Here is a 27,999-nt window from a genome sequence, read left to right on the forward strand (position 1 = left end):
TAAAGCTGGCTGGTTGCTCAATAATCAGGATCCAAGCATTCATGAAAGCACCCATTTCTACCAGGGTTTTCCTCAGTGAATGGATCCAGAGTGCCTTGCTTTATGCTCTGTTATTCTGAGAACAGCCCCTTGTTTCTATTCAGGGTCAGGAGGGCAAACTCTGGCCTTGTTGCAGAGTTTCTTGTCTACCTTCAAGTGGTTTTGATTGTCTCAGACAGTTTTCCATTGACTGTGGCAAGAGTAGACAATAGAACTTTGTATTACCACTGCAGCAGACTAGGGAGGGGTGACAGCTCCCTCTTGCTTGAGTGGGTGACCATTGAGACACATTACCTCCTGGAGACCAATTTCTACTCCAAGTTCATAAAGCAATCTTTCAGTATACATTATTCCCTAAATATTATCCATACTGTGACAAAGCTCTGTCCTTGTCTCCATGGGTCCCACATTTCCTGGCAGATTTCACTAGCCTCAGAGGCTCACTGTGACCCTCCACATAACCCTTCTCTCTCTCTCTCTCTCTCTCTCTCTCTCTAGAGAAAAGGGTCACAGTCTACTGAGCTATTTTCATCATAAGCCAGCAAGGGAGGTGAGGAGAAGTTATCCTTCCTTGCACAGTCTCTGTTGTCTCCCAGTCTTAGTGATTAATCAGGGGGCACAGGTGGGGGAGGGGGAGCCTGGGCCCACCCGCTACTCCAGGCTCCCGCCCAGGGACCCTAATAGTATCAGCTATGGTAGCTGACCTTTTAGAAACATGACGTACAATTCCCTGGGCTACTTCCCCCACAGCAGCCTTCACTTCCTCAAGCTCCTCTTCACCCTTCCTCAGGGCCTCCTTCCTTGTGCCTGATATGTTGTGTACTGCTCAGCCTCTCAAACAGCGCAACTTCCTCCCACAGCTCCTGACATGCACCCCCACCTGACTAACTGGGAGGCTTTTAACTAGTTTCAGCCAGCCCCTGATTGGCTTAAGGTGTCCCAATCAACCTAGCCTTCTCCCTGCCTTCTGGAAAGTTCTTAATTGGCCCCAGGTGTCTTAATTGACCTCGAGCAGCTGCCATTTCACTTATCCTGGTACCAGGGATTTGTTTAGCCTGGAGCGAATCTCTCTCTCTCCCACTGCTCTTCCATAACCTTCTAGCTTGGAGGGAGGTGGGAAGCTGCTACTCCTGCTGCTGCTGGGCCCTAAGCTCTCCCTCTTTCCTCCCTCTTTCGTGCACCCTCTTTCGTGCAGGCGAGCCGTGCTGGCCTTATTGCCGAAGAAGGGGGACCTCCGCAATTTACGAAATGGGCGTCCCGTCTCGCTCCTCAGCATGGACTACAAAGTCGTGGCAAAAGCCATCTTGCTGCGGCTAGGGTCCGTGCTGGTGGACGTGGTCCACCCAGACCAGACCTACACCGTCCCAGGCCGCAGCATCTTCGACAACCTATATCTGGTCCGGGACCTATTGGAACTTGGGTGTAGGGATGGCCTGTCATTCACCCTCCTGTCCTTAGATCAGGAGAAGGCGTTCGACAGGGTGGATCACGGGTATCTCCTGAGCACTCTGCAAGCGATTGGCTTCGGACCCAGGTTTGTGAGTTTTCGCCGGGTGCTGTATGCCTCCGCAGAGTGTTTGGTCAAGCTCAACTGGACCCTGACCGAACCGGTCAGCTTCGGGCGAGGAGTACGGCAGGGGTGCCCCCTCTCGGGCCAGCTGTACGCTCTGGCGATCGAGCCCTTCCTCTGTCTCCTCCAAAGGAGGTTGACAGGGTTAGTGCTGCAGGAGCCGGAGCTGCGGCTGGTCCTGTCGGCGTACGCTAATGACGTGCTCCTCGTGGTCCAGGACCTGGGCGACTTGGCACGGGTGAAGGCTTGCCAGGCCATCTATTCAGCAGCCTCCTCCGCGCGGGTCAACTGGGTCAAGAGCTCTGGCTTGGTGGTAGGGGACTGGCGGCAGGCGAGCTCCCTCCCACCCGTGCTTCAGGCCATCCAGTGGAGCACGGGTCCGCTGCTCTATCTGGGCGTTTACCTTTCTGCCATGCATCCCTCTCCACCGGAGAACTGGCAGAATTTAGAGGGCGGGGTGATAGAGCAGCTCCGGAAATGGACAGGACTACTCCGGTGCCTCTCCCTTCGGTCCTGGCAGAGGTCACAAGAGTCGGAGACCTCCTGGACTATGACCGGGGAGACTGGCTGGATCCCCTGATGCTCGCTCAGCGCATGGGGCTTTCCAGACCTTGTACTCCCCGGCGCATACTTCAGGAGGTGAAGGCCGCTTTGCCGCCAGCTGCTCGGGTTCATCTCGACCGGGTCCTGCACGAGGGCACGCCCCGCCCACCTGTTACCCCAGGGCCTTTTAATTGGACCCCTTCACCCCTTCACTAGAAGCTGGCTGCACGAGATGCAACCGGTCTGCTTTCAAACCGCGCCAAGAAAACATCTCTACACGCTCGTGCTCCACACCCTTCACACCCGCACCCTCGTGTCCCGCCCCAATACAAAATGGCGGGACTTCCTGCCACCTTTGGAGGGTGAGGAGCCCCGGTGGGCCAGCCTATATTCCACCCGGTGGGCGCCGGGGATGTCAGTTGGCGGCTCCTTCACGAAGCTGTGAGCACGGGCGTGTACTTGGTGTGGTTCACTTCAATCCCAGACACCTGCCCCTTTTGCGGCGTGAGGGATACCCTGGCACATGTATACCTGGAGTGTGCCAGGCTGCAGCCCCTATTCCGGCTCCTCACCAATATTTTATAACGTTTTTGGTTGCACTTCTCCCCTCACCTTCTCATTTATGCAGTCCCTATCCGTGGCCCCACAAAGTCACGGGATGTCCTGGTCAACCTCCTCCTGGCCCTAGCTAAAATGGCCATCTACAAAACCGGAGTGAGGAGGTTGGCCGATGGAGTCTCCTGTGACTGTGGGGCCTATTTCCGATCCTCAGTCCGTTCACGTATCCGGGCAGAGTTCTTCTGGGCAGCGTCCTCTGACTCCCTTGACGCCTTTGAGAAGCAGTGGGCGCTGTCCGGGGTTCTCTGCTCGGTGTCCCCATCCGGTTCCCTTCGTTTGACCCTTTGACCGCACTCCTGTCCCTGTTATTTCATTAGTTGTCCCCCGGAATCTTTTGGGTATCTAGGTCCTGTGGATCCCCCTTTTAGGCTGGGGGGAATCCTTTAGCAGTGGACGGGCTTCGCCTGCCCACTTCCCGGATCCCAATAAGACTACTTTTCTATAGCCATCTGGCCTTGCCCCATCACAGTATATACACCTCACAATGATTAGAAGTCTAGACAAGTTATGAGCTTTCTGTAGATACCTTTCATGTTACTCTTTATGGATAACTATTCTGTAAGACATATATTTGGTGTAGTGAGTTTGTCAGGTCTTCGATGAGAGTTGTTGGGAAAGAACAGGGAAACCCTTTATCTAGGGGACACTGAGCCACACCCACAATTTTTCTGAAATGAGACCCTGCCTACTAGGTGTTAAAGTAAAGAAGAACACAGTCAACAGCCAACAGGATCTCTGTTTCTGCCTGATCATTTGATTAAGCAGTGCTCCCTTTTCTCTATGGCTAGTGTAGTGAAGGCCCTGCCTCCTGTTCCAGTCTGTGTTAATTTCTGACTCTTATCTGTGTCCCAGTATCACCTTCCCTTCTGCCTTTTTACTCTGAAATACACTAAACCCTCTGTGGATTCCGCCTTGGTTCCCCTCTCAAACAGCTGCAATTAATTCATTGTTCAGACTTTCAAGTTAAGTCTCTCATTAGATCACTGTTCTTTTCAACAAGATGATTATCCCCAATGGAAAAATGAGAAAAATGAAAACAATATTGTGCTAGTATCCGGCAAACAGCATACAGGATATTTACTTTAAAAATAAGTTGCCTGTTGGATTTAATCCAGGCCCATGGCTTAAACACAAGAATCTTCTAATCAAAGGGTATTAGTGGCCAAACATTTTGGTCCTTATTCTGACCTCAATTACACCTGTGTATCAGATTTCCTCCTGTACAAGTGAGATCAGAATCTGACTCTATGCTGAATGGATCAAACTACAGAATCCTTTTAATGTTTGTGTCTACTTTGGACTGACGGAGCTTTTACTTTTTGGTTATTTTCTCTCATGCAAACATCATGTCTTGCTATGATATGGCTGGGAGTCTCAGCACTAAATTAGAGTGAAGTTTGCTACACACAGTCCTGAAATATTCTTCAGTGCTCCTGAAATCAAGAACTGTTACCTTTGTACTATGCACAATGACTGAGGAGTCTGTTCTTTTCTCCAGAAGCATGAGTACTGTACAGAACTACAGTGTATTTATTCCTTCTTATGAAGTTATAGTCCCTTTCGTCCTGCCCTTTTGAGGAGCTTCAGCCTCACAGCAAAGCAGAGAATATTATGGGGCACAATCTTCCCATGATGCAAAGCATGTGGCTGCCCAGCTGTTTGAACTGTATGACAGTCCTGTACAGGTAACAGCATCTGACTTGAATGGGATACGGAGCTATATGTAAAGAGAAGAGACTTCCTTACAGCCTTAACAGAAAGATGACATTTTGGAAATAGATGCAAAAGAGCAGTGAACTAGAGCAACAGGGTATTTCTAGTCATAATAATCCTTTGTTCTTCTCTAGCAGCTTTCATCTGAAGGACTCAAGTGCCTTAAATTGTTAATTATTACAACAACCTAGTCAGGTAGGGATCCAGAGGAATCACTTTCTGCATCACTGAAAAGCAGTCTCTTCTGGAGTGGAATGTAACAGCTGTTTTAGTAGTGCAAGACTATATAAAACAAAGTGCAATCCTGCACTACAGTTTAGCACGGGAAGTGAAGAGTATCATATCCATTTGAAACTGCAAGAGAACTTGGGTTGGCAGAATGTACTCACCTGTACTGGAATTTAGCCATATGACGAACACCCCTCCTCTAACAGAAAGGGCCACGTGATTTTTAATAACTACAAATAGTCAAGGCCTCTATTTTATGTCTCTTCTGAAAGATTGCACCTTCTGTACCACAACGCTCCTAAAAGCATCTGAGGTGTTGGCTCAGCATTGACTCAGAAGGAAAATGTAGTGGATCACAAGTGTCACTGAGGCAGAGCAATGGAAGCATTTTTTTCAGCAAGCTGTTCCCCCCACCCAGTGTAGCACTGCGGTGGTTTACTGTGTGAAGGAGTCTGCTTGCTGGGCACACAAACAAAGAGGCTTTTTCAAAATAAATATTTGTCTTTTAACTATTATAAAATATATCTACCTTTATATACTATAATTAATTTAGTTTGCTGAAGATTTTCCTGTGACATGTGATAAATACAATTACTGAAACAAAAAAGGGCGGTATTTATTCAAAATTGTTGCATTGTTTAAAAACATCATACTGAGGAGGCCACAAAATCACTCCCTGCAGGGTTTGAGGGCAGGGGAAAGGAGTGTTTCAGTAGCAACCCTTGTAGGCAATTGAAAAGGCTTTGAAGAGATTCCTTAAACCAGGAAGGAAGGTATGGCCAGACATGGGAGTTTATGGGTTACTACTAGAATAAATGAAAGGTAAATGGAAAGCTTCTTGCAGCTTTGACACTGACACACAAGTCTATTGAGAGAGAAAAATATATAACTCATGTGGCAAATTTTACTCCATTACTGGAGTGCTACTGGTGGTAGGAGAGCAGCATTTCAGTGGGGGCATAGGCAGCCTGGTACATGGAGCAGCGCTGGATTGTTAGATCTTGGGACAGAGACTTTCAATTCTGTGTTTTCAGAGCACCTAGCACAATAGTGTCTTAATAATAATAATAATAATACATAATAATGGAGGTGCCTTTTATGTTGCTCGCCTGGTATGTAATTAGCACTCCATTGGTTAATCAGGCAAATGTTACTTTATAAACCTAAAAAGAAAAGGAGTACTTGTGGCACCTTAGAGACTAACAAATTTATTAGAGCATAAGCTTTCGTGAGCTACAGCTCACTTCATCGGATGCATTTGGTGGAAAAAACCACCAAGCTTATGCTCTAATAAATTTGTTAGTCTCTAAGGTGCCACAAGTACTCCTTTTCTTTTTGCGAATACAGACTAACACGGCTGCTACTCTGAAACCTGTCTTTATAAACCTAGTAAAGGAAATAAAACACAGGCAGCTTCTTATTCCCTTCGTGCTGTGACTTGTAACGCCCGGTGTTTGGTTGATCAGAAGGCAGGAAGATCTTCTCCTTCTCCATACAAAATTTCATAGTTAATGAGCAAAATGTGATTTCAGGCCCAGTCTTGTAATTGTGCTGCTTGTTTTAGCAGCTGCATAGGAAGCCTCATCTGAGATGACTAGCTGCATACCACCGGGCTCTCCACCTCATTGTAAAGATGAAACTTGTGGATGCAGTGCCCCCCTCTGGGGACACAAGTGTTCTGTCACGTTACTGCCAAAATGACAAGCTTTCTGTAGCAAAATCAGCAGCCTCAGCAACACTATCCTGGAGCTGTAAATTTGGCACGATGTTGTGAAAACCCCAGCCCAGGTCAAGTATCTAACAGCTGACGTCAGACTGTAACTGATCCATCCCTCTTCAACAATTTCTGAATCCTTTGCTCACAGGCCACTTCTGATAAATAAATGTCAAAGCCTCAGTGAGCTAATAAATCTCAAAGGGTTATCATCACCATGGCTTAAAATGTATATTGATTTAAAGCAGTGTGCATGTGCATTTATATGCATATATTTACTAGCAGAAACAGTATATGCATATTGATATCTGAACATACTTAACTTCCTTCCAATGATTTTTTTTAGGCGTAAAATATCTCCACAAATCTAAATCTGAGAGTATTTTGAGCCCTGTCAAGAATGAAATCTGAATTACATCAAAGTGAAAGAAGGAAAAATAATACACAGAATGTAAGGTTCAGATTAATTTTCAGGGTAATTTTAAAGAGGCAACATTTTAGTTAAAAAAATCATTGTGATAGCCATGTGTGGGAAAATGCTTGCTGTTACTGTACGTGGGTGAAGTGAGCTGTCGCTCAGGAAAGCTTATGCTCAAATACATTTGTTAGTCTCTAAGGTGCCACGAGTCCTCCTTTTCTTTTTGTACGTAGGTAGTTATTGGCAAGTCTCACAGTAAACGAAGCGTTTCAGAGTAGCAGCCGTGTTAGTCTGTATTCGCAAAAAGAAAAGGAGGACTTGTGGCACCTTAGAGACTAACAAATTTATTAGAGCATAAGCTTTCGTGAGCTGTAGCTTATGCTCTAATAAATTTGTTAGTCTCTAAGGTGCCACAAGTCCTCCTTTTCTTTTTTCAGTAAACGAAGCGAGGCGGGAATGCTCTTTTTCTCCAAGGATTTACACTTGCTCCGATTAGATTACCAGCGGTGGCGCTCCTGCCCCGGGAATCAGGACAGAAGCCGGAGCTCCTTGCAGCCTTGCGGGGGCACTTGCAGCCAGGGTGGTGCCCGCTGGGCGTTGTTCTGCAGGGAGCGGCTTCGGGGGGCGTGGGGGAGTCGGCGGGGGATGCTTCCCCTTCTGAACCCGTGCTGGCCTCCGTGCCCCAGTAAGGCACTACGGGGCAGCGCGCTGCAAGGAGCAGCAGGTACGAGCTTGGCGGGGCGCGGGAGCCGATGGGTGCTCCCTCGCGGCTGTACTGCGGGGAGCGGAGCAGAGGGTGCACTGGGGTCACTCTCCCCCCCCCCGCGCAGGCCCCAGGGCTGTGGGGAGCGGGATGGGGGCTCAGCGGGGGGGCGCTGCGTCGGGGGGGAGGGGCTCCGCGGGGATGCCAGGATGGGAATTAGCGGGGGGGTCTCAAGGGGGAAACCTCCCGGCCCCGCCCCTAGTCACCCCTCGGCCGCGCCCTCCGGCTGCAGCGAGTTTGGCCCCCGGGGGCAGCGGCTCGGGCAGCGTTACTGAGCATGCCCAGTAGCAGCGAATGGGGGGGGAGGCGAAGGATTATAACGTCACACCTCTAATGGCAAGAAGCGCGCCTGCGCCTAACCAACTGCCGGTTGGGTTGCGCATGCGCGGTTCTACCTTGGTGTCGGGGGGGCCCCCTCACGTGATCATTGCGCCTCGTCGGGTCTCCCCTGCCTCCGCTTTGCGGCGCGCAGAGGCTGCTGGGAGGCCGGAAGGCGCTGACCCGGCGCTCCGCTGAGCGGGAAGAAGGTGAGGGAGGATCGGAACCCCGCCCCCACCGGACCCTGAGCGCCCCCCGGCGCCGCCCCCCCGGCCCCTCAGCGCCGACCCTCAGCCCCTGAGCGCCCCCCGGCGCCGCCCCCCTGGCCCCTCAGCGCCCCCCGGCGCCGACCCTCAGCCCCTGAGCCCCCCCCGGCGCCGCCCCCCCGGCTCCTGAGCCCCCCCCGGCGCAGCCCCCCCCGGCTCCTCAGCCCCTGAGTGCTCCCCGGCGCCGCCCCCCCGGCTCTTCAGCGCCCCCCCGGCGCCGCCCCCAGACCCTCAGCCCCTGAGCGCCCCCCGGCGCCGCCCCCCCGGCTCCTCAGCGCCCCCCCGGCGCCGCCCCCAGACCCTCAGCCCCTGAGCGCCCCCCGGCGCCGCCCCCCCGGCCCCTCATCCCTTCAGCCCCTCCCCGGTGCCGCCCCCCCGGACCCTCAGCATCTGAGCGCGCCCCCCCCCGTCGCCCTTTGGACCCCTGCATTTCTTCCCGTCACCGAGCCTCCCTCTCATGTGCCGCCCCCGGGACTCCCAACCTCTGCGTTACCCCAGTCACCAAGCCTTCCTCCCCCCCCATCTCAAGCCTCCTTTCCCTGCGCTCCCCCGCCTCCAGCCCCTGCACTGTCCCACCCACAGGCCCCTGCGCTGCCCCCCGCCGCTGTGCTTCGCTCCCCAGCTGCTCCCAGCCCCTGTGCCACTGCCCCTCTTCTCCCTCTCTCTCGCACTCTAGCCTCAGTGCAGCCCCTCCACAGCCCCTGTCCATCCCCGATGGACCCCTGCACGTTAATGCAGGTGTGTCCCAGGGAAACGGACTGTAGCTGCCATCTGCTCAGTGCCACCCTGTGGGCATGATGCCCCCCCGAAGGGCCAAGCAGAGATGACGGATCTTTCCAGTGAGATCAAGGTGGGGCATGGCATGCAGTGGCTTTTCATATCAGTGGGGTCACCCCTCACTGGAGATGGGCAGCTGTGACCCGTTATAGTTCTTTACACAGGTGTGTCACTTGGACTGGTGGCAAGTTTCCATTGTGACTCTCTGTTGGGCAAAGTTTTGTGTGCTCCATGCTCAGCACTTCAAGTTCCCTTAATTCATCAAAAAAAAAACCCTTACTGTAATAATGGGGAGTGTTGACTCCACTAGATGAACCTGCCCAAGTTATTAATTCTCTTTCCTAGGCACTTGGAGACTGACAATGGACAGCAGCCTTTGGTCTTCTCTGTGATCATTATGGCTTGTGTGGCTTGTCCCAGGGTAGGCGACAGCCCTTTCTCCTCAGACATGCATGCCCGTCTCATCCTCGCCCAGATGAACAAGATGAGATGTGGGAATAATTTCTGTGATGTGCAGCTCCAGGTTGGTGAAGAAGCATTTAAGGTCCATCGCCTGGTCTTGGCTGCAAGCAGCCCTTACTTTGCTGCTCTGTTCACAGGAGGGATGAAAGAATCTTCAAAGGATGTGGTACGGATCCTAGGAGTAGAGGCTGGCATCTTTCAGATGCTCCTGGATTTTATTTACACAGGTATATTTACGTTTGTTTGCTATTCTGAATGAAAAGTGGAATGTTCACTTCATATACCTTGTGCTATGTCAATTATTGATTGGCTCAAACCCTAAATGTAAAACCCTCAAACCCTGCTGACCTGTGCAGCTTACAGTACAGTTCTGAAAGTTCCATTCCTTAGCACATTTAAAACTCGGCTGGACTAAAGATTTGTAAAAGTACAATAGGAATTAGTCCTGTACTGGCATGGAGAGGAACTAGAGGATCTAAAAGGTCTCTATCTCTATCTCTGCATTCTAAGATTCTGTTCTGCTGTAATACAGTGCTTGTATAGTGAGGAGAAATTCAGTACTTTGTGTTGTCTCTATAAATGTTTGGATACATATAAACATACACGTACTATAGGCATGTGCAGGTATATATTTCTACACATGTAGTTGGCTGGTTTTCATTATCATGTTGGTCCTTTCCACCAATGATGCTGGCCTTGACTGTCAGTTTGGGTGCTTCTCCCGCAACTTTACACTTTTTCTTCCCGAAGACTCCATAGATTTGGAACCACCTTCCTGAGCTGATCTGTAAGGCCACCATCCTTTCTCTACCTTTGCTCTGATGCCTTCAAATAATCGGATAACCATTAGGACTAGGTTGAGCGGCATTCAGTGGTAGCTGATATTTATTTGTTTGTTTGTTTGTATCTATCTATCTATCTATCTATCTATCTATCTCTATAATTTTTTAAAAAAATTCAGAATCCTCAAGTCACTCATGTAGGTAGACAAGTTTAGATAGCAATAATCTAAGTAAGAATTTTCTTCCTTCCTTCCTCCTACTATTTCTTAACTTTAAGCACATGTATATTCCTATTGACATCAAGTTAAAGCAGAGCCTTTGCAGGATCAAGGCCTAAAAGAAAGGGAGCAAGACGGGAATATTTTGTGTGTTTTGCTGACAAAGAAATTTTATATGCATCTATAAACATAGCATAAGTAGGTCATAGTTATTTAATTATGCTGTGGTCTTTGTTAGATGAGTCACTGGAATAACCATGCAGCAGAAAATCAACAAGACTTTGTCTGTGATTCACAGGAGTTCTGGGTTATCCCTCATATTTGTATTTACCAATTTTAATATAAGTATGCTACTTCCAGATAAATTCCTTTTCAGATACATGTAAACATCTTACTGCATTACTGAGCTGAGAGTAATTTTGCAAAGCAAATGAACGTTTAGTTCAAAATGTTTAACTCAAATGGAAAAGACTAAGACTTAGCACTGTTTAGGCTATTATAACATCTGAAATGTGGCCTGTTTGTCACATCATGTCCTCTGCATACAGGAGTAGTGAATGTTGGCGAGAGTAATGTTCAGGAGCTGATAGTAGCAGCAGACATGCTCCAGCTGACTGAAGTTGTGGACCTTTGCTGTGAATTTCTGAAAGGACAGATCGACCCATTGAACTGCATTGGACTCTTCCAGTTCTCTGAGCAAATTGCCTGCCATGACCTACAGGAGTTCACAGAGAATTACATCCATGCTCACTTTCTGGAAGCTCAGAGTGGTGAGGAGTTCCTGGCGCTAACTAAAGAGCAGCTTATTAAGATCTTGCGAAGTGAAGAGCTTACTGTAGAGGATGAGTACCAAGTTTTCACAGCTGCAATGCAGTGGATTTTGAAGGATCTGGGAAAAAGAAAGAAACATGTGGTAGAAGTGCTGGATCCAGTTCGATTTCCTCTGTTACCATCCCAGAGACTCTTAAAATACATAGAAGGTAACAGAGAGAAAGGAAAAATGAAGATGTTTGTTTGGATGGAGTATTTGTCATTGGTAAAGGATCACGGGGTTTTGTTTTTTCCAGTTTAAAAATGTAACAACTGACTGTTGTACTAAAGAAGTTGAGTCGTTTAATTTCTCCTAGAGGAATTCTGTGCCACTGCGCAATGCAGAATTTTGCAGAAATGAATGTTGTGCACGCAGAATTTCCTTTCCCCCACATAAATTGGCTGCTGTGCTGCTAGCCACCATTAGGGGCCACTGGACCCAGCTGGTACACAGAAAACACTGCTGGGGGACAGGGAGGGAGCGCTACAGGGTTCCTGGCAGCTGCAGTTCCCAGCATGCCCTGAGGGAATGGGAGGGCAGCACACCGGAAACTCTGTGCAAGCCTGGAGAAGAGCCTCCTGCTGTTTCTTCCTCTGGATCCTTAGCTGGGGGGGGGGGGGGAGGGGATGGTATTTGGGCAGGGGATGGCCACATGGCTGGGCTTTAGGGTGTATGTGCAGGGGGCAGGGGTATCTGGGCTGGGGGGGTGTCCACAACTGGGCTCTGGGGGGTGGGGTGGGGAAAGGGGACAGAGAAACAGGAACTGGGTTGTCATAGGTGGTCTCTTTAACTTTCTACTCCTGGGGGAATTTCTGTATTGTTGCAGATATACTTGCTGACAAGTATTTTGAAATAAGTTACCAAAATAATTGAAACTGGTTTGATTATGTAGTGTTGTTTTGACAAATAAAATTTGCAGAATTTTAAAATGTGTGCAGAATTGTAATATTTTGGTGCAGAATGCCCCAAGGAGTATTTAATATATATATTCACATTTTGATTTTAAAAGTAAGCCTTTGTGAAACTTTGGACCAGAATTTTCAAAATCTGCTGAAATCTGTATTGGTTTGTCATATGAGAAGCAGAGAGAGATGATGATGATTGACATTTTTCCCTTGGGTTAGTCAATTACTGGTGTTCATAGTTGTCCTGAGTTTTGGTGTTTTTTTTTTTTTTTCTTTCATGTCTCCTTTTAATTTTTCTTTTCCAAGACGTTTCAGATTTCAGCCTTCGGGTGGCTCTGCAAACCCTCTTGAAAGAATACTGTGAAGTCTGTAAATCTCCCAAAGAGAACAAAGTCAGCAATTTTCTGCAAGCATCTAAGGCTCGTCCCCGGAGGAAAGCCAGGAAGTACCTTTATGCAGTAGGTTAGAATCTGGTTGCTTTAACTTTTTTAGAAAACAGTGACTTGATGTTTCATATTGCATTAAAATCTTTGTCAAAAGGTAGCTGCCAAAATAGTGTTGTGTATCTAATACAGTGACTCTGTTGCTGGACTACAATTGTGAATAATGTGTTTATTGGTAAATAACTGGAGCATAGTATAAAATACAAATACATTCATATTTCATCTTTCCTGAATGCAGTATCATAGTCTGGAGTGGTCTTTCAGGAATCGCTTGCCTCAGGTGCAGAGCAATAATGCAGCCTGTTATGTGCACTGTTCACAAATGGAACATATGTATAAAGCTTGCATCCTAAGTGTGTTGTGTTTCTTCCCTTTAAAATAAGCATTTTTATATCAGTCTGGAGATCTTTGTAAATTAATAGGTCTTTTATGAATGATGGATATAATCAAAGAATACTTATGCCTTTTGCATTTGGGGTTATACTCAAATTTTGTAGTACCATTGTTCATTTGATATATTTACCTCTGAAATGAAGTTTGTGCAGAAGCACTTATTGCTAATAATGGAGGTGACCGTTCCATGAGTTGGTGTATTCAGAATTGCAAAATTATCATGAGATATAGGTCAGATAACGCTACTTTGCCCTTCTCTAGCACCTTTCATTCAGGTGTCTCAAAGTGCTTTGCAAACGTATATTGAATTAAGCCTCCCAGTGGTCCTCTGAAGTTGGTACAGTCATCTTCATTTTTCAGATGAAAAAACTGAGCCTGAAATGATGAGATGAATTGAATTGCCCAAGGTCACAGAAACAATCTGTGGCAGAGCCTGGCATTAAAAACATTATCTCCTCCTAAGTCTCAGTACTATCCTAGTATTATGCCTTAACCACAAAATCATTCTTCTTCCTTCATCAGATACTTAGTAAATCTAGGAGAAAATTTCCATTGATAAGGTGCTTCAGTTTCTAATACTCTGGAAGGTGTTTGTATCCAGCTATTATAGCAAATGTTTAGAATCCCCAAATAGATAAGATTATCAATCGATTTCAAAGCGCTTTTCAGAGGAGGTCAGCATCATCATCCCATTTTACAGATGGGGAAACAGTGGCACAGGGAGGGAAAGTGACTTGCCCAAGATCACTCCAGCAGGCCAAGAATAGAACCCAGGTCTCCTGAGTCCCAATCAAGAGCTCTCTGCACTAGACCACGCTGCCTCCCCAGTGATTTTTTCAAACACTAAAAACAATATTGATTTCTCTGCTGGAATAGTTTCTGAAGTTCCCTGCTGAAGGAAGAAGTCTGATACATGAGCATTGGCATAGGCATGATTGCACTGAAGAAAGATGTTAGTCACTTTATAATATCTTTCGCTATTATTCTGGCTTTTTGTAACACTTGAACCATTGCATTAGAATTGGCTAGGACCTTGCCGAGGGAGAGCTGCTAACTTTATGCATGTACTTTCTATCTGTTGCCTAGGTGGATATACTCGACTGCAGGGGGGACGCTGGAGTGACAGCAGAGCCCTCAGTTGTGTGGAGCGTTTTGACACCTTCAGTCACTACTGGACCACTGTGTCTTCACTTCACCAGGCTCGCAGCGGTCTGGGCGTGGCAGTGGTGGGAGGAATGGTTTATGCTATTGGAGGTGAAGGATGAAAGGAATATATTACTTTGGGTCCCTATAATCAGATGATGGTGGGGTGTTGCCCATTGTAAAGTCCCTGGAGACTGTAATTTTAGTAAAACGATAGAAATGTAGGACTAGAAGGGACCTCATGAGGTTATCCAGTCCAGCCATATGTGCTGAGGCAGAAGCTAGTATACCTAGACAATTCCTGGTAGGTGTTTATTCAACCTGCTCTTAAAAACCTCCGGTGATGGGGATTCCACAACCTCCCTTAGATGCCTGTTCCAGAATTTATAGTTGAAAATTTTTCCTAATGGCTAACCTAAATCTCTCTTGCTGCTGATTTAAACTCATTACCTCTTGTCCTACCTTCAGTGGACATGGAGAAAAATTGATCCCTGTCTTTATATCAGCCCTTAATATATTTGACAGGACACCCCTTAGTTTTCTTTTCTCAAGATTAAATGTATCCACTTTTTTAAACCTTTCTTCATAGATTGGGGTTTTTTAAAGCTTTTAATTTTTTCGTCATTCTCCTCTAGAGACTCTCCAGTTTATCAACTTCTTTCCTAAAGTGTGGTCCCCAGAATTGGACAGAGTACTTCAGCTGAGGCTTCATTAGTGCTGAGTAGAGAGAGATAATTACCTCTGTCTCTTACATGTGACATTCCTCTTTAAAATACCCCAGAATAATGTTAGCCATTTTTGCAATGGCATCACCTTGACTCATGTTCAATTTGTGGACCACTATAGCCCCCGCAGATTCTTTTCAGCAGTACTACCACCTTGCCACTTGTTCCCTATTTTGTAATTGTGCACTTGATTTTTCCTTTCCGAAGTGTAGTACTTTGCACTTGTTTTTACTGAATTTCATCTTGTGAACTGAGATCAATTCTCTAATCTGTCAAGGTTGTTTTGAATTCTAATCCTGTACTCTAGGTCTTGCAACCTCTCCCAGCTTGGTGTCATCCACAAATTTTGTAAGGATCCTTTCCACTCAGTTATCCACTCATAAATGAAAATATTACTGGACCCAGTACTGGCCGTATGGGACCCCACTAGATAGGTCCTCCCAGTTAGACAGCAAACTGTTGATAACTACTCTTTGAGTGTGGTCTTTCAACCAGTTGTGCACCCATTTTATAGTAATTTTCATCTAAATCACATTTTCCTAGTTTGTTTATGACAATGTCATGGGGGGCTGTGTCAAAAGGCTTTCTTAAATCAAGAAGTATCATGTCTACTGCTTCCCTTCTATCCACCAGGCTAGTAACCCTGTTGAAGAAGGAAATTGGGTTTGTTTGGCATGATTTGTTCTTGGCAAATCCATGCTGGCTACTAGTTATAAACCTGTTATCCCCCACATGCTTACAAACTGATTGTTTAATAATTTGTTCCAGTATTTTTCCAGGTATTAGAGTTAGGCTGCCTGGTCTGTAATTCCCCAGGTCCTCTTTGTCCCCCCCCTTTTAAAGGGAGGTGCTGTGTTTGCCCTTCTCAGTCCTCTGAGGCCTCACCCATCATCCATGAGTTCTCAGAGATGATTGCTAATGGTTCCATGATTGCTTCAGCTAGTTCCTTAAATACCCTAGGAAGAATTTCATCAGGCCCTGCCAATTTGAATACATCTAACATAGGTAAATATTGTTTAACCTGGTCTTTTCCTACTTTGGCTTGTGTTCTTTCCCCTTATTGCTAATTGTGCTGAGTATCTTGTCACCATTAAGCTTTTTAGTGAAGACTGAAGCACACTAGGCATTAAACACCTCAGCCTTCTTTATGTCGTCCATTTTATTAGCTCTCCTTCTCTGTTATATAATGGACCTACACTTGAATCTTTCTCATTTTTCTTTTTTCTTAAAAGAACAAATAGAAATTTACTGGAAGCTTGCCTTTCATTAGAGTTAGTGTCTTCTATTATTGTGACTTGTTTGCTGAATGCATTGAATATATTTCAGGAGCATCTTGCATTGTGATGTTACTTCCTTAAACATATGTCAAATTTTTACTTTATAACTATTATACTTTACTTCTGAATAGGGCAGTGTAGGAGTTTTGTTGTTGTTACCATACTATCAGTGTTAAGGGAACATTGTTATAGGAAGAGTCTCATATTCTGACAAATAGGTTAAAATATGGCTTAGTCATGAATACCTGAGTGAAATGTGCATTAACTTGTGTACTAACTGGAAAAATATCTCCTGCAGACCAAGGTCAGAAATGGCTTTGTCTTTTAAGTGTGTGTTTGTGCTCTTTGGGGCCAAGTTATATGGATGTTATTGCTGGTGCTCCAAATTAAATAGTATCGGAGAGTCCTTAGCAGTTTTGATGTATTTTCCATTCTTCCAAAAGGTGGGACTAGATCATAAGGATTGCCATACTGCTGGGTCAGACCAATGGTCCACCTAGCCCAGTATCCTGTCTCTGACAGGGGCCAGTGCCAGAGACCTCAGGGAGAATGAACAGAACAGGGAAATTTCAAGTCATCCATCCTCTGTTGTCCACTCCCAGCTTCTGGCAGTTGGAGGTTTAAAAACACCTGAAGCATGGGGTTGTGTCCTTAACCATCTTGACTAATAATTACTGATGGACCTATCCTCCTTTAAACTTATCTAATTCTTTTTTGTACCCTGTTATACTTTTTGGCCTTCACAAAATCCCCTGGCAACAAGTTCCACAGGTTGACTGTGCGTTGTATGAAGAAGTCCTTCCTTTTGTTTGTTTTAAACCTGCTGCCTATTAATTTCATTGGGTGACCCCTGGTTCTTGAGTTATGTGAAGGGGTAAATAACACTTTACGTTCTCCACACCAGTCACGATTTTATAGACCTCTATCGTATCCCCCCTTAGTTTTCTTTTTTCTAAGATGAACAGTCCCAGTCTTCTTAATCTCTCCTCATATGGAAGCTTCTCCATACTCCTAATCATTTTTGTTGCCCTTCTCTGTACTTTTCCAATTTCACTATTCACGTTGTAGGTGTACCATGGATTTACATAGTGGCTTTATGATATTCTCTATTTTATTATCTATCCCTTTCCTAGTAGGCCTGACATTCAGTCAACTTTTTTGACTACTGCTTCACATGGAGCAGATGTTCTTCAGGGAACTATCCAGGATGACTCCAAGATCTCTTTCTTGAGTGGTAACAGCTAGTTTAGACCCCATCATTTTATATGTGTAGTTGGGATTATGTTTTCTAATGTGCATTACTTTGCACTTACCAACATTCAATTTCATCTGCCATTTTGGTAATCAGTTACCCAATTTATTGAGATCCCTTTGTAACTCTTCGCAGTCTGCTCTGGAGTTAACTATCTTTAGTAATTTTGTATCATCTGCAAATTTTGCTGCCTCACTGTTCACCCCCTCTTCCAGATCATTTATGAATATGTTGAACTGCACCGGTCCCAGTACAGATCCTTGGAGGACCCTGCTGTTCACCTCTCTCGAATGGGGAAACCATTTATTCCTGCCTTTTTGTTTCCTGTCTTTTAACCAGTTAGTGATTCATGGAGCATTTCCCTGTTGTTCCTTGGGACCAAATGGCACATTTAATAAAATTGTCAGCTTAAATTACACCTCAGTGTAATATAAACTCCATTACAAAACCAGAGTTTCCTGTTCTCAGCTGGTGGTGTCCAGGATATGGGAAAGTTAGCTCAGTCTGTCTAAAATGAATGTAGTGTGTACATGTTGTAAAAGGAAACAGATATACTGTAATGTTAAATGCTATAGTCCTTAAAAAAACAAAAAACCCACCTGTTTTTTCCTACCTATGTTAGTAATAGCACTGTAGAGTTAAATATTTCATGCAGAAGCACAGTGCTGCAATGTTTCACTCACAGCTGTTTTGGGAAATCATTGCTGAAAACCATTTTCAGCGCTAATTCAGTTTTCTGGTGTAGACAAGGTTTTTGTTGCTGTTTCACTTTGGCAAGATGAGAGCAATGGCCTCAATTCAGATACTATACGCGATGGGCGGTTCCTGTATATCTGAATTGCAAAATATTCTAACTCACTAGTTCTCAGCCTACATACAGCTGTGGCCCTGAGGATGTCCTATAGGTAACATAATATTGTGTGGATGCGGCCCACAATGGTAAATAGGTTGAGAACCACTGTTCCATCTAATCTAATCTAACTAATCTATTTGTTTCTGCCTTTTTTCTACCAAGGAGAGAAGGATTCAATGATCTTTGACTGTACTGAATGCTACGATCCTATTATTAAGCAGTGGACAACTGTGGCCTCCATGAACCATCCTCGGTGTGGACTTGGAGTATGTGCATGTTATGGTGCTATCTATGCTTTGGGTAACTATACAGTTTCCTTTCAGTAAAGCTGGTTTTAAAGCCATTAGTTCATCGGATCAAATCAGTTTGCGGAGTTTAAATATTAACATTAAAATCCTATAACACTGAGAGTTAAAAATCAGTGGTTACTTGTAACTTGCAGCTGACGGGTGTTTTTGTGAGTGCTCATAGGGGAGGTGCCATCATTTCCAAGTGAAGCATCTTAGCCAACCGATGGAATAACATGTATTCTCAGAATGACTCCATAATACCCAGACCAAAATATGTGTATGCAAGTTAATCTGTTTTTGTTTTTGTTTTTTTGTTGTTTTTTTAAAAAGCATTCCAAAACACCTAGTCAGACTTTCTACTTACTATAGTATCTTTATCTGAGAATCTGTGCTTTATTGGACATTAAGCCTGACAGCCCTCTGTGATGGATGGATAGGAAAACTGAGGTAAAGAGAGGTTAAGTGACTTGTCCAACAAGTTCAGTTGCAGAGCTGAGACAAGAACTGAGAAGTCCATCTGCTCTTAACAGCCAGGCTCACTCCTAAATTGTTGTAAGAACTTAAATACATATTTCTCAAAAGCTTTCAGCTAAATAGACCTTCACCACCATGTCAGCCTAATAAAATGTATCTTCTTTTAAAATAAGGAACTACCAACATATGTGACTTGCAAAAACAAGTTGCTTCACAATCTTGTGATCACCTGTCTGATGTTACCTTTCCCTGAGTCTCATCATAGATCTTATCTGTGCTGCAATCCTACAATCGATAGCACACAAGCGTATTACTGTGCTTGAAGCCCTACTGAAGTAATCAGGATTCTGTGTAGGTGCAGCAATCCTCCTGTAAACAGTCTGTTGCAGGATAAGAGCCCTAGAGTGTTAGCTTCTCTGAACAGGGCCTGTGTGGTTATCCTATCTATAAAACACAACACTCATTTCTGGTGCTATTTAATATTTGCATATAACAAAAGTAAATATCCAGCACTTGTAATTTTCCACCCACCTTATTGAGCAGAACTCCAAAAGAATCTTATTTCTGTAACTGGGCAAAGTTACAAGATTCTCCCAAGAATCTTACAAGATTCTCCCATATCACTTAAGCGCTTAATGTAACATTTCCCTGTAAAATAGACTGTTATACAAAGAAATGAGGGGCGGAATGGTAAGGGGAGAGCAGATCCTTAATTATGCTTTATTTGGACTTGTAATTGTTTAAACAATAAGCAAATGGAAAATCTGACATCGGCTGCTATGCATGTGTCAAAAGTAATTCATAGCTGTGTGCATGTCATCCTTATCACTGTCTTCTAAATATTGCTTCACAGATTAGGTGTTTGAGAGATTTTAAAAACCAAATGCTGAAGTGCAAAAAGAAAAGGAGTACTTGTGGCACCTTAGAGACTAACAAATTTATTAGAGCATAAGCTTTCGTGAGCTACAGCTCACTTCATCGGATGCATCCGATGAAATGAGCTGTAGCTCACGAAAGCTTATGCTCTAATAAATTTGTTAGTCTCTAAGGTGCCACAAGTACTCCTTTTCTTTTTGCGAATACAGACTAACACGGCTGCTACTCTGAAATGCTGAAGTGTAACAAAAATCTAATATGCTAAAAGTAAAAGATATTTGGAGTGAAAGTTATCGGAACATTTTAATTGCTAGAACAAAACAGCCCAATATCTTATCAAGTCTAGTATCCTGTCTCCAAAAGTGGCCAATTCCAGATGTTTCATACATGCCATAGTGCCCATAATTATTCAGTACTAATAACATGGAGGAAATTGTTTTCCCTAGGTGGTGATCTCCTCCTGCCCTGAAACATAAGACTTGCTAGCCTTATAATTGTTTTCTCTGTTTTACACGTGCTTTTGTTGAATCATACTGAGGTATTTCCTTCCATAATTATCTTTGGTAGTGCAATTTGGACTCTGAATCTCTCTTGCATTTAATTGGTTATTTAAACCAGGTGGTTTTGTCATATATTGTAAGCATTCATATTTCCCTTGTATACAAACATGCAGCCTATTGAACCTGACCTTATAAGTCACTGATACAAGGACATATCCACTTTTATAGATATTTAAAAAAACAACCAAAAAAAAGACCCCTAGTTCTGTGTCATCAAACTTTACCTGCATGTTTCCTTTTTGCAGGAGGCTGGGTTGGAGCAGAAATCGGCAACACAATTGAAAGATTTGACCCTGAATTAAATAGCTGGGAGATAGTGGGCAGTATGTCTGTGCCCCGCTACTATTTTGGGTGTTGTGAAATGCAAGGTGAGTGGTTTTTGGTTATGGCTTTCCCACATGAATAATAACCAATAGTTCAGAGAGTAGTTGTACTGTATAAGGAATCTGAAGCTTTACATTTCAGTCAGGGATTCCTACCTGTGTCTGCCTTGCAACTTTGTAAAACATCTTGAGCTCTGTGGTGCTTTCAGCTTTGTGAGTGTATCAGTGGTTCTCATCCTTTCCGCCATTTCCCCTTTTCTGATACATTGTTTGTTTTATTTCTGTGGAACTTGAACCTAAAGGTCTCCACTCATCTAACAAAAATATAAACCCAAGATTTAATAAACCAGCTTAGAAAATTTTGCCCTGCCCTGTCAGTTACCCTGGAAAATAGTTTTCCTGTGGTTGTGAACATGAAGTCCAGCCAGTATTGACCATCTCAAAAGACAGAGGTCCAGAGATGCATCTTGTATGAATGTTTTTAATAAATATTTTCACTCAGGCCTCACAAGTGGGTTTCCTCCGCTAACTTAGGGTATATCCACAATGCAATAAAACACATGTGGTTGGCTTGTCTCAGCTGACTCAGGCTGAAGGGTTATAACTCGGAGCCCTCCCCATCTAGTGTCCCATCTTCAGCTATTGGCGATTTTAGCAGCAGGCAGTTGCCAATGGGCCACACACTGTTTCATACTGTCTCCTCCATAAACTTATCAAGCTCATTCTTGAAGCCAGTTAGGGTTCCCCCCCCCCACTACTCCTCTGGGGAGGCTACTCCAGAACTTCACTCCTCTGATGGTTAGAAACCTTCACCTAATTTCAAGCCTAAACTTGTTGATGGCCAGTTTATAATGTATTTGTTCTGGGGTCCACATTGATGCTTAACTTTAAATAACTCCTTTCCCTCCCTAGTATTTATCCCTCTGATGTATTAATACAGAGTAATCATCTCTCCACTCAGCCTTCTATTGGTTAGGGCATGTCCACACTTGCCATTTAAAGCGGAAAAAGTCCCTTTTTTGCGCAAAAAACATGGGACCGTCTATACTTGCCAATGACTTTTTGCAGTGAAACTCAGAAGTTTCACCGCAAAAAAAAACCAAAAAAACCACCTCCACAAGAGGCGTACAGCTCTTACTGGTGATGCTTTTGCGGTGATGTGCAAGTGAAGACAAGTTCTTCCTGTTTACACAACTTTTAGCCTCCAGAGGATATCCCATAGTGCCTAGGTGACCACTCTAGCCAGCAGCTCTGCTGCTCTGTTGCCAGGTAAACTGACACATCCACCCCTCCCCCTATAAAGCCCTGGGAACTTTGAAACTCCCTTTCCTGTTTTCTTGGCAAGTGCTCACTTATCTGGCCAGGTGACAATGCCTGTTCCACAGAGTAAACCATCCCCTGCTTGGAGCAATGCTGAGCTACTGGAACTGATCAGTCTTTGGGGAGAAGAGGCTGTGCAGGGACCCAGGATGCCCCGGGATCACACACACCACTTTCCACAAGATCCACTGTCAAACTGGAGAGAGCTACACTGTGGGATAGCTGCCCTAGAGCGCTGCTCTCATCTGTGATGGAAGTGCTGCTAATGTAAACACTCTCTCTGATGCCTGAGGAATTGAGTCACAAACCAGCACTTTCCTTTCAGCGGTTCCCTATCACCGGTGAAACTTGCAGCACAAAAACTCTGCAAGTGTAGACATACCCTTAGACTGAACAAGCCAAGCTCTTTGAGTCTATTCTCATAAGATAGGTTTTCCTTTCCTCATATCATCCAAGTAGCCCTTCTCTGCACCTGTTCCAGTTTGAAGAAAAGGAGTACTTGTGGCACCTTAGAGACTAACAAATTTATTAGAGCATAAGCTTTCGTGAGCTACAGCTCACTTCATCGGATGCATTTGGTGGAAAAAACAGAGGAGAGATTTATATACACACACACACAGAGAACATGAAACAATGGGTTTATCATACACATGAATTAATCTTTCTTAAACATGGGAGACCAGAATTGCACACAGCATTCCAGATGAGGTCTCACCAGTGCCCTGTATAACAGTACTCGTATGTCCCTGTCTCTACTGGAAATACATCACCTAATGCACCCCAGGACTGCATTAGCCTTTTCACAGCTGCATCATATTGATGGCTCATAGTCTTCCTGTGATCAACGATACCCCCAGCTCTTTCTCCTCTACTGTTGATTCCAATTGATAAGTCCCCAGCTTATAGCAAAAATTCTTATTGTTAGTCCTAAATGCATGACCGTGCACTATTAAGTATCATCCTATTTCTTATTACTCCAATTTACATGGTCATCCAGATCTTGTATGGTATTCCAGTCCTCCTCGGTATTGGCAATACCTAACAACTTTGTGTCATCTGCAGATTTTATTAGCACACTCCTACTTTTTGTTCCACACTCAGTTTAAAGAAGGTTGGTCCCAAGACTGATCCCTGAGGAATTCCACTAGTAACCTTCCTCTACCCTGAGAGTTCACCTTTCAGTATGACCTGTTGTTGTCTTCCCTGTAACCAGTTCATTATCCACCTTTCAGTTCTCATATTAATGCCCATCTTCTCCAATTTAATTAATAATTTCTCATGTGGAACTGTATCAAATGCTTTACTGACATCCTGCTAAATTAGATCTACTGCATTTCCTTTGTCTGAAAAACCAGTTATCTTCTCAAAGAAAGATATATTAGTAACTTTTTTACTACTTCTTGAATAGAACAATTGAAACAATTGTAGAAAAATCAACAATTACTTACTTTTTTTTTTGCACTTCACCAAGCTTGGAACAGGTCATTTAACTTTAAGAAACATTCTAACAGCCTTTCCTTAATCACCTGCTAATAGGTCTGTTTATAAACAAAATTCTGATTCCCTGCCTCAGGGGTGCAAACTGGGAGCAGCACCTTTCCTGTCTCCTCTGCAGAACTCATTGCATTGCACACTTAGGCTGCCTGCCCCTGAAGCTTGCAGTTTGGGGAGGGCAACGCTCTCCCTTGTCTCCACCCCATCCCAAGCTCCACCTGTGAACGTCTACCCTGCAAAAAATGCCAACAAACAATTGCAGCGAGTCTCGAGTCTCGGAGCCTAGGTTAACTGCCTCAGGCTTGCAGTTTGGGGCTTACAGCAGTGTAGTGTTTGGGCTTAGGCTGGAGCCTGGGCTCGGAAACCTGGAGAGGAGGGAGGGGTCTCAGAGCCTGGGCTCCAACCCAGGCCTAAATTTCTACACTGCTATTTGTAGCCCTGTAGCATGAGCCTGAGTCAGTTGATCTGGGCTCTGACTTGCTGCCGTGGTGTTTTGTTTTGTCTTTATTTGTTGCAGTGTAGACATACAAACCACAAGGGGGGTAATATGTTGTTTCTGGGCCAATAGAAGATGTTGGTTTCCATTCTTAAGTGATTGATTTTAATGAAAGGATCAAATTAGTATTGTGCGATATACAATTAAACCTCTGTTCTGTGATGCCTGCTCTGCCTAAGCATAGATGTAATAGGAAAAGCTCTGTCTCTCCAGGTTTAATTTACATTGTCGGGGGCATCAGCAGTGAAGGAGTCGAGCTACGTTCTGTTGAAGTCTATGATCCAATATCCCAACGCTGGTCTACACTTCCTCCAATGGGCACCCAAAGGGCGTACCTTGGCATAGCTGCCCTCAACGATTGCATCTATTCTGTTGGAGGATGGAATGAGACGCAAGATGCACTTCCTACTGTAGAGAGGTATTCCTTCGAAGAGGTACAGTAGAGTGCCTAGGAATCTTGCAGCAGACTACAGCTTCATTTATTAGGATGTATAAAGATGCTAATACTTGCTGCCTGTTCCCCCATAACTTTTTTTACTCTTCATAGTGGTAGATTGTGTTGTCACCTTAGGCGTTATGTACCTGGTGAGAACAAATCTCAAGTTGATGAGATAAACATTTTAAAACAAGCTCCATTTCCTGTTTGCTCCCCATCAGTAATCTGGAAACTACACTTCAGGGGTCTTTGAGGTGGTGTCTGTACACTTGCTGATCTTTGAGTATATCGATCTAATCTTAATCATGTAGTGTTTGAAAAGCATGTGAGTGTTCTTCTGGGTAACTGGAAGCTAACCAACACACTAACAATAAACAGAAGGATTGTAGCTACTAAATACTCTGGGGAATGTGGAAGAGCAGTTCTGCTATAGATTGTTCAATATATTACTCCAGATAGTAGACAGGTTTATTTGATACCATGGAATTTACCATAAAACCAGCTCTGCAGTGGTGCTGTTATTGCTTTTCCCTCCAAATCAGTACCAAACCAGTATCCCAAAATGGTGTTAGAAATCACAGTGCTGTCTGTAGGTTCTGACTTAAGTTCTGGTTACTGTGGTTCTGTAGGTTCCTGTGGCACTTTTCATAAGAGTAGTGCTGACAGTCCTGGTGGTTTTTACATTTTTGCCTTCCTACAATCCCTTTAATTTGCAATGGGGATGTAGTTTTCTTCACTTCTTGTCTCAAATGATTGTGTGCTGTTCCTGTGCAATGCTAAACAGCTGTTGTGCTCTACCCCAGAGGTGTACATAGATGGCCTGTTCTCACAAAACCTTACATCAATGGAACTGCTTATGAGAATAATTAAGGGTTTGCAGGATCAAGTTCATCTTTGCAAAGTGCTTTGGGATCTTTCAGGGTAGAAGGGATCACATATATGTACGGTACTACTGTTGTTGTTGTTGTTGTTAGCATGTTTGAGTCTGCTTACAGTAATTAAGTGGTCATTTGGGGGACTTTAAGTTTATTGAAATGTCTAGAGTTATTTTCTTGGGAAGTGGTGGAGGATGGATACTTATGCCTAAGGGGCTTAATTATAGCACAGCTATTTTCTGATTATTTAAAAAAAAAAAATTGTGTGTATGTGTGTGTATAACTTTTTTTAAAAAATTTCTCCCCTCATTAGGAGAAATGGGTTGAGGTTGCACCGATGAAGGTACCCAGAGCTGGTGTGTGTGTTGTGGCTGTGAATGGACTTCTTTATGCCTCCGGAGGCCGAGCTTCTAGTCATGATTTCGCTGCCCCAGTGACCTCGGACTCCGTTGAAGTTTATAATCCTCATATGGACACATGGACTGAAATATCAAACATGATCACCAGCCGCTGTGAAGGAGGTGTGGCTGTGTTATGAAATAGATCTTCAAAGAACTTGAGGAAGATTAGCGGGGGAAGGATGAGCATCTGGCTTTCTATAGACAATGAGGTTTCATGCTTCTTTGGCCAGGATCCTCTTCCACTACATGGCTCTCATGTGGAGCTGCTAGGGGAGCAGATCTCAGGTAGGTTTAAAGGGCTTTTTCTGAGCAAAAGAGAATTAATTTGCCCCTAAAATGACAACTGGCCAATCCAAAGTCTGTTTCATGAAGTACCATCTGTTGAGAGCAGAAATGCTTTTCATGACTAGATTAAGCTAATTGAATGTGAAACAACTGGGGACTATTTGGCAAATTTGACCTCATCTGAGAGATTATCTTTCCTGTGTGCTGGGCTGACTTGAAACTCCTCTGTGTTCCCATGATGGAACAAAGCTAGTATCATTTGCAGGACTTAAAACCCAGAGGGTGATTCCTTTACTTCAGATAAAGCCCTAGCTGTGTAAAGAGCAGCTTGGCTGTTTCCTTAGCATTAGGAGTTGTCTTTTGCTGGTAGCAAATGTGCCAGGTGAGGCTGGTTTAAAAAAAAAAAAAAAAGTATAGTTCCAGTTGCAGCCTCATCTCACTTGAGGTTCTCTTCAGCTTCTGGACAAGCACCCTAGAAATTAACTGGAGGTGAATTGTCCTTTGTCCCCCAATAGGTTTTCTGGATAAAGGATCTGGTGATAAGTGGCCAACAGTCTGACTCCACTGCTTCTCTTCCTGTAAAGCTCAACGTAATATTGTTGTTCATGCTATTATCATACTAGTGTCCTGTTTCCCTGTGGGTGGCAGGTGCTCCTATCCACCCAAGTGTGGACTTTCCCTTCCCTACTTTTTCAAGAAGTGACACCACTGACTCAAATGTTTAATCTGTGTGCTGGTCATAGGATTTTTACTGAGCTTTTCAGTTGGGAATGTCATCACCTCTTCTTATAATGCCCACTCTTCCTTCTGCCTTCACTCTTTTCTGGAAGGGATTACCCTGTGCACATGTACACACATACAGGGACTGTCGGGTAGTGGGATAGACACCCTTCTGCAAGATGCTGCTGTTCTTTCCCATTTCCAAAGGTGACACCTCTGGCTTGCACCCTGCCTTTTCCAGGTTGAAGTAGACAGAAATTGTAACAAATTGGCTGTGTTCCGTTTCAAAGTGATGCTACTATTGTTTGTTCATTTTGCCATTGTCTTAAAGGTCCTATATTTAGCGTGAGAGCGCTTATTGGGAAAATATTTATTTTTTTAGCATTTTACCATTTCCAGTTTTTTAATCTTCCTGTCTTAAACAAAAAAACACACCTGGTACTTGAAGCTTCTGTTTGCACCATATTACTGCATTGTCTTGGCTGGGATTGAATAAGTCACCTGGGACTTAGATACAAGTCACAAATGAGACTGTCCAACATGGCAGAATCAGACAATCTTCTGGAACACAAACCGGCATGGGAAGTGTAATGCAATGGGAAGCCTTCATTGTGTAGACAGAGGGGCACCCACTTTCCAGATCAAGGATGTTACCTGCACAGTACGAAGTTGTTTGGGGGGGGGGGAAGGGGGGAAGCCTCCAGTTTGTGTGGTAGCTACTCTGAAAACCTGAGAATTTACATATTCAAGGACAAAAATGTTAACTGCACCTGCTGACCTTTGCTATATAACAGAGAGCTTGTTTCTCTGATCCTTTAATTAAACTCCTATATGCTTTTGCTTCAGGAAGGACTTCTAATGGCTGTGAAATAGCCCCTATTTCTCATACCCTTAATTTGAGCTAGGTGAGTTTGCTTTTAAATTGCTGTATACTTCTCATAACTAGCTGCAGGTCATGAGTGTATACCTAAGTAATGATGGAACTGTGTGGTTTTTACACTGAGTGCTTTTTTTTAGTTATGATGGCAAGTGGTATTGCTGCTATCTGTAACAAAAATGAGTTTGATTTTTCTTGTTGAAACTTTGTGTTTAACTTCTGACAAACATTGAGAAAAACAGTTTTAAACCAGGCAAACATTGACAGATTGTTTTTAAGCTACAAAGAAATGTGCTTCTGAAATAAAATATTTATTGTATTTCCTTACTCGTGGTGAGATC

The 27,999-nt window shown here is 44.3% G+C and overlaps 1 protein-coding gene across 5 annotated transcripts; it reads left to right on the forward strand.

The window, feature by feature from the left end:
* The first annotated feature begins 7,953 nt into the window (after positions 1-7,953).
* Positions 7,954-27,985, forward strand: LOC119860431 (intracisternal A particle-promoted polypeptide). Of its 5 annotated transcripts, none has more exons than XM_038414147.2 (10): positions 7,954-8,133; positions 9,313-9,490; positions 9,567-9,656; positions 10,978-11,409; positions 12,452-12,607; positions 14,068-14,235; positions 18,394-18,531; positions 20,677-20,799; positions 24,278-24,498; positions 25,689-27,985. In XM_038414147.2, exons 3-10 carry the CDS (start codon positions 9,572-9,574, stop codon positions 25,911-25,913), a joined length of 1,548 nt encoding a protein of 515 aa, XP_038270075.1. In that variant the 5' UTR covers positions 7,954-8,133; positions 9,313-9,490; positions 9,567-9,571; the 3' UTR covers positions 25,914-27,985. The 5 variants fall into 5 exon arrangements, with proteins under 5 accessions (XP_038270075.1, XP_038270074.1, XP_043376359.1 ...); XM_043520424.1 differs by having other exon boundaries at positions 7,956-8,133; positions 9,313-9,388; XM_038414146.2 differs by having other exon boundaries at positions 9,313-9,656.
* Positions 27,986-27,999: the final 14 nt, after the last annotated feature.

The sequence above is a fragment of the Dermochelys coriacea genome, chromosome 8 (assembly GCF_009764565.3).
Source record: "Dermochelys coriacea isolate rDerCor1 chromosome 8, rDerCor1.pri.v4, whole genome shotgun sequence".
Lineage (NCBI taxonomy): Eukaryota > Metazoa > Chordata > Testudines > Dermochelyidae > Dermochelys > Dermochelys coriacea.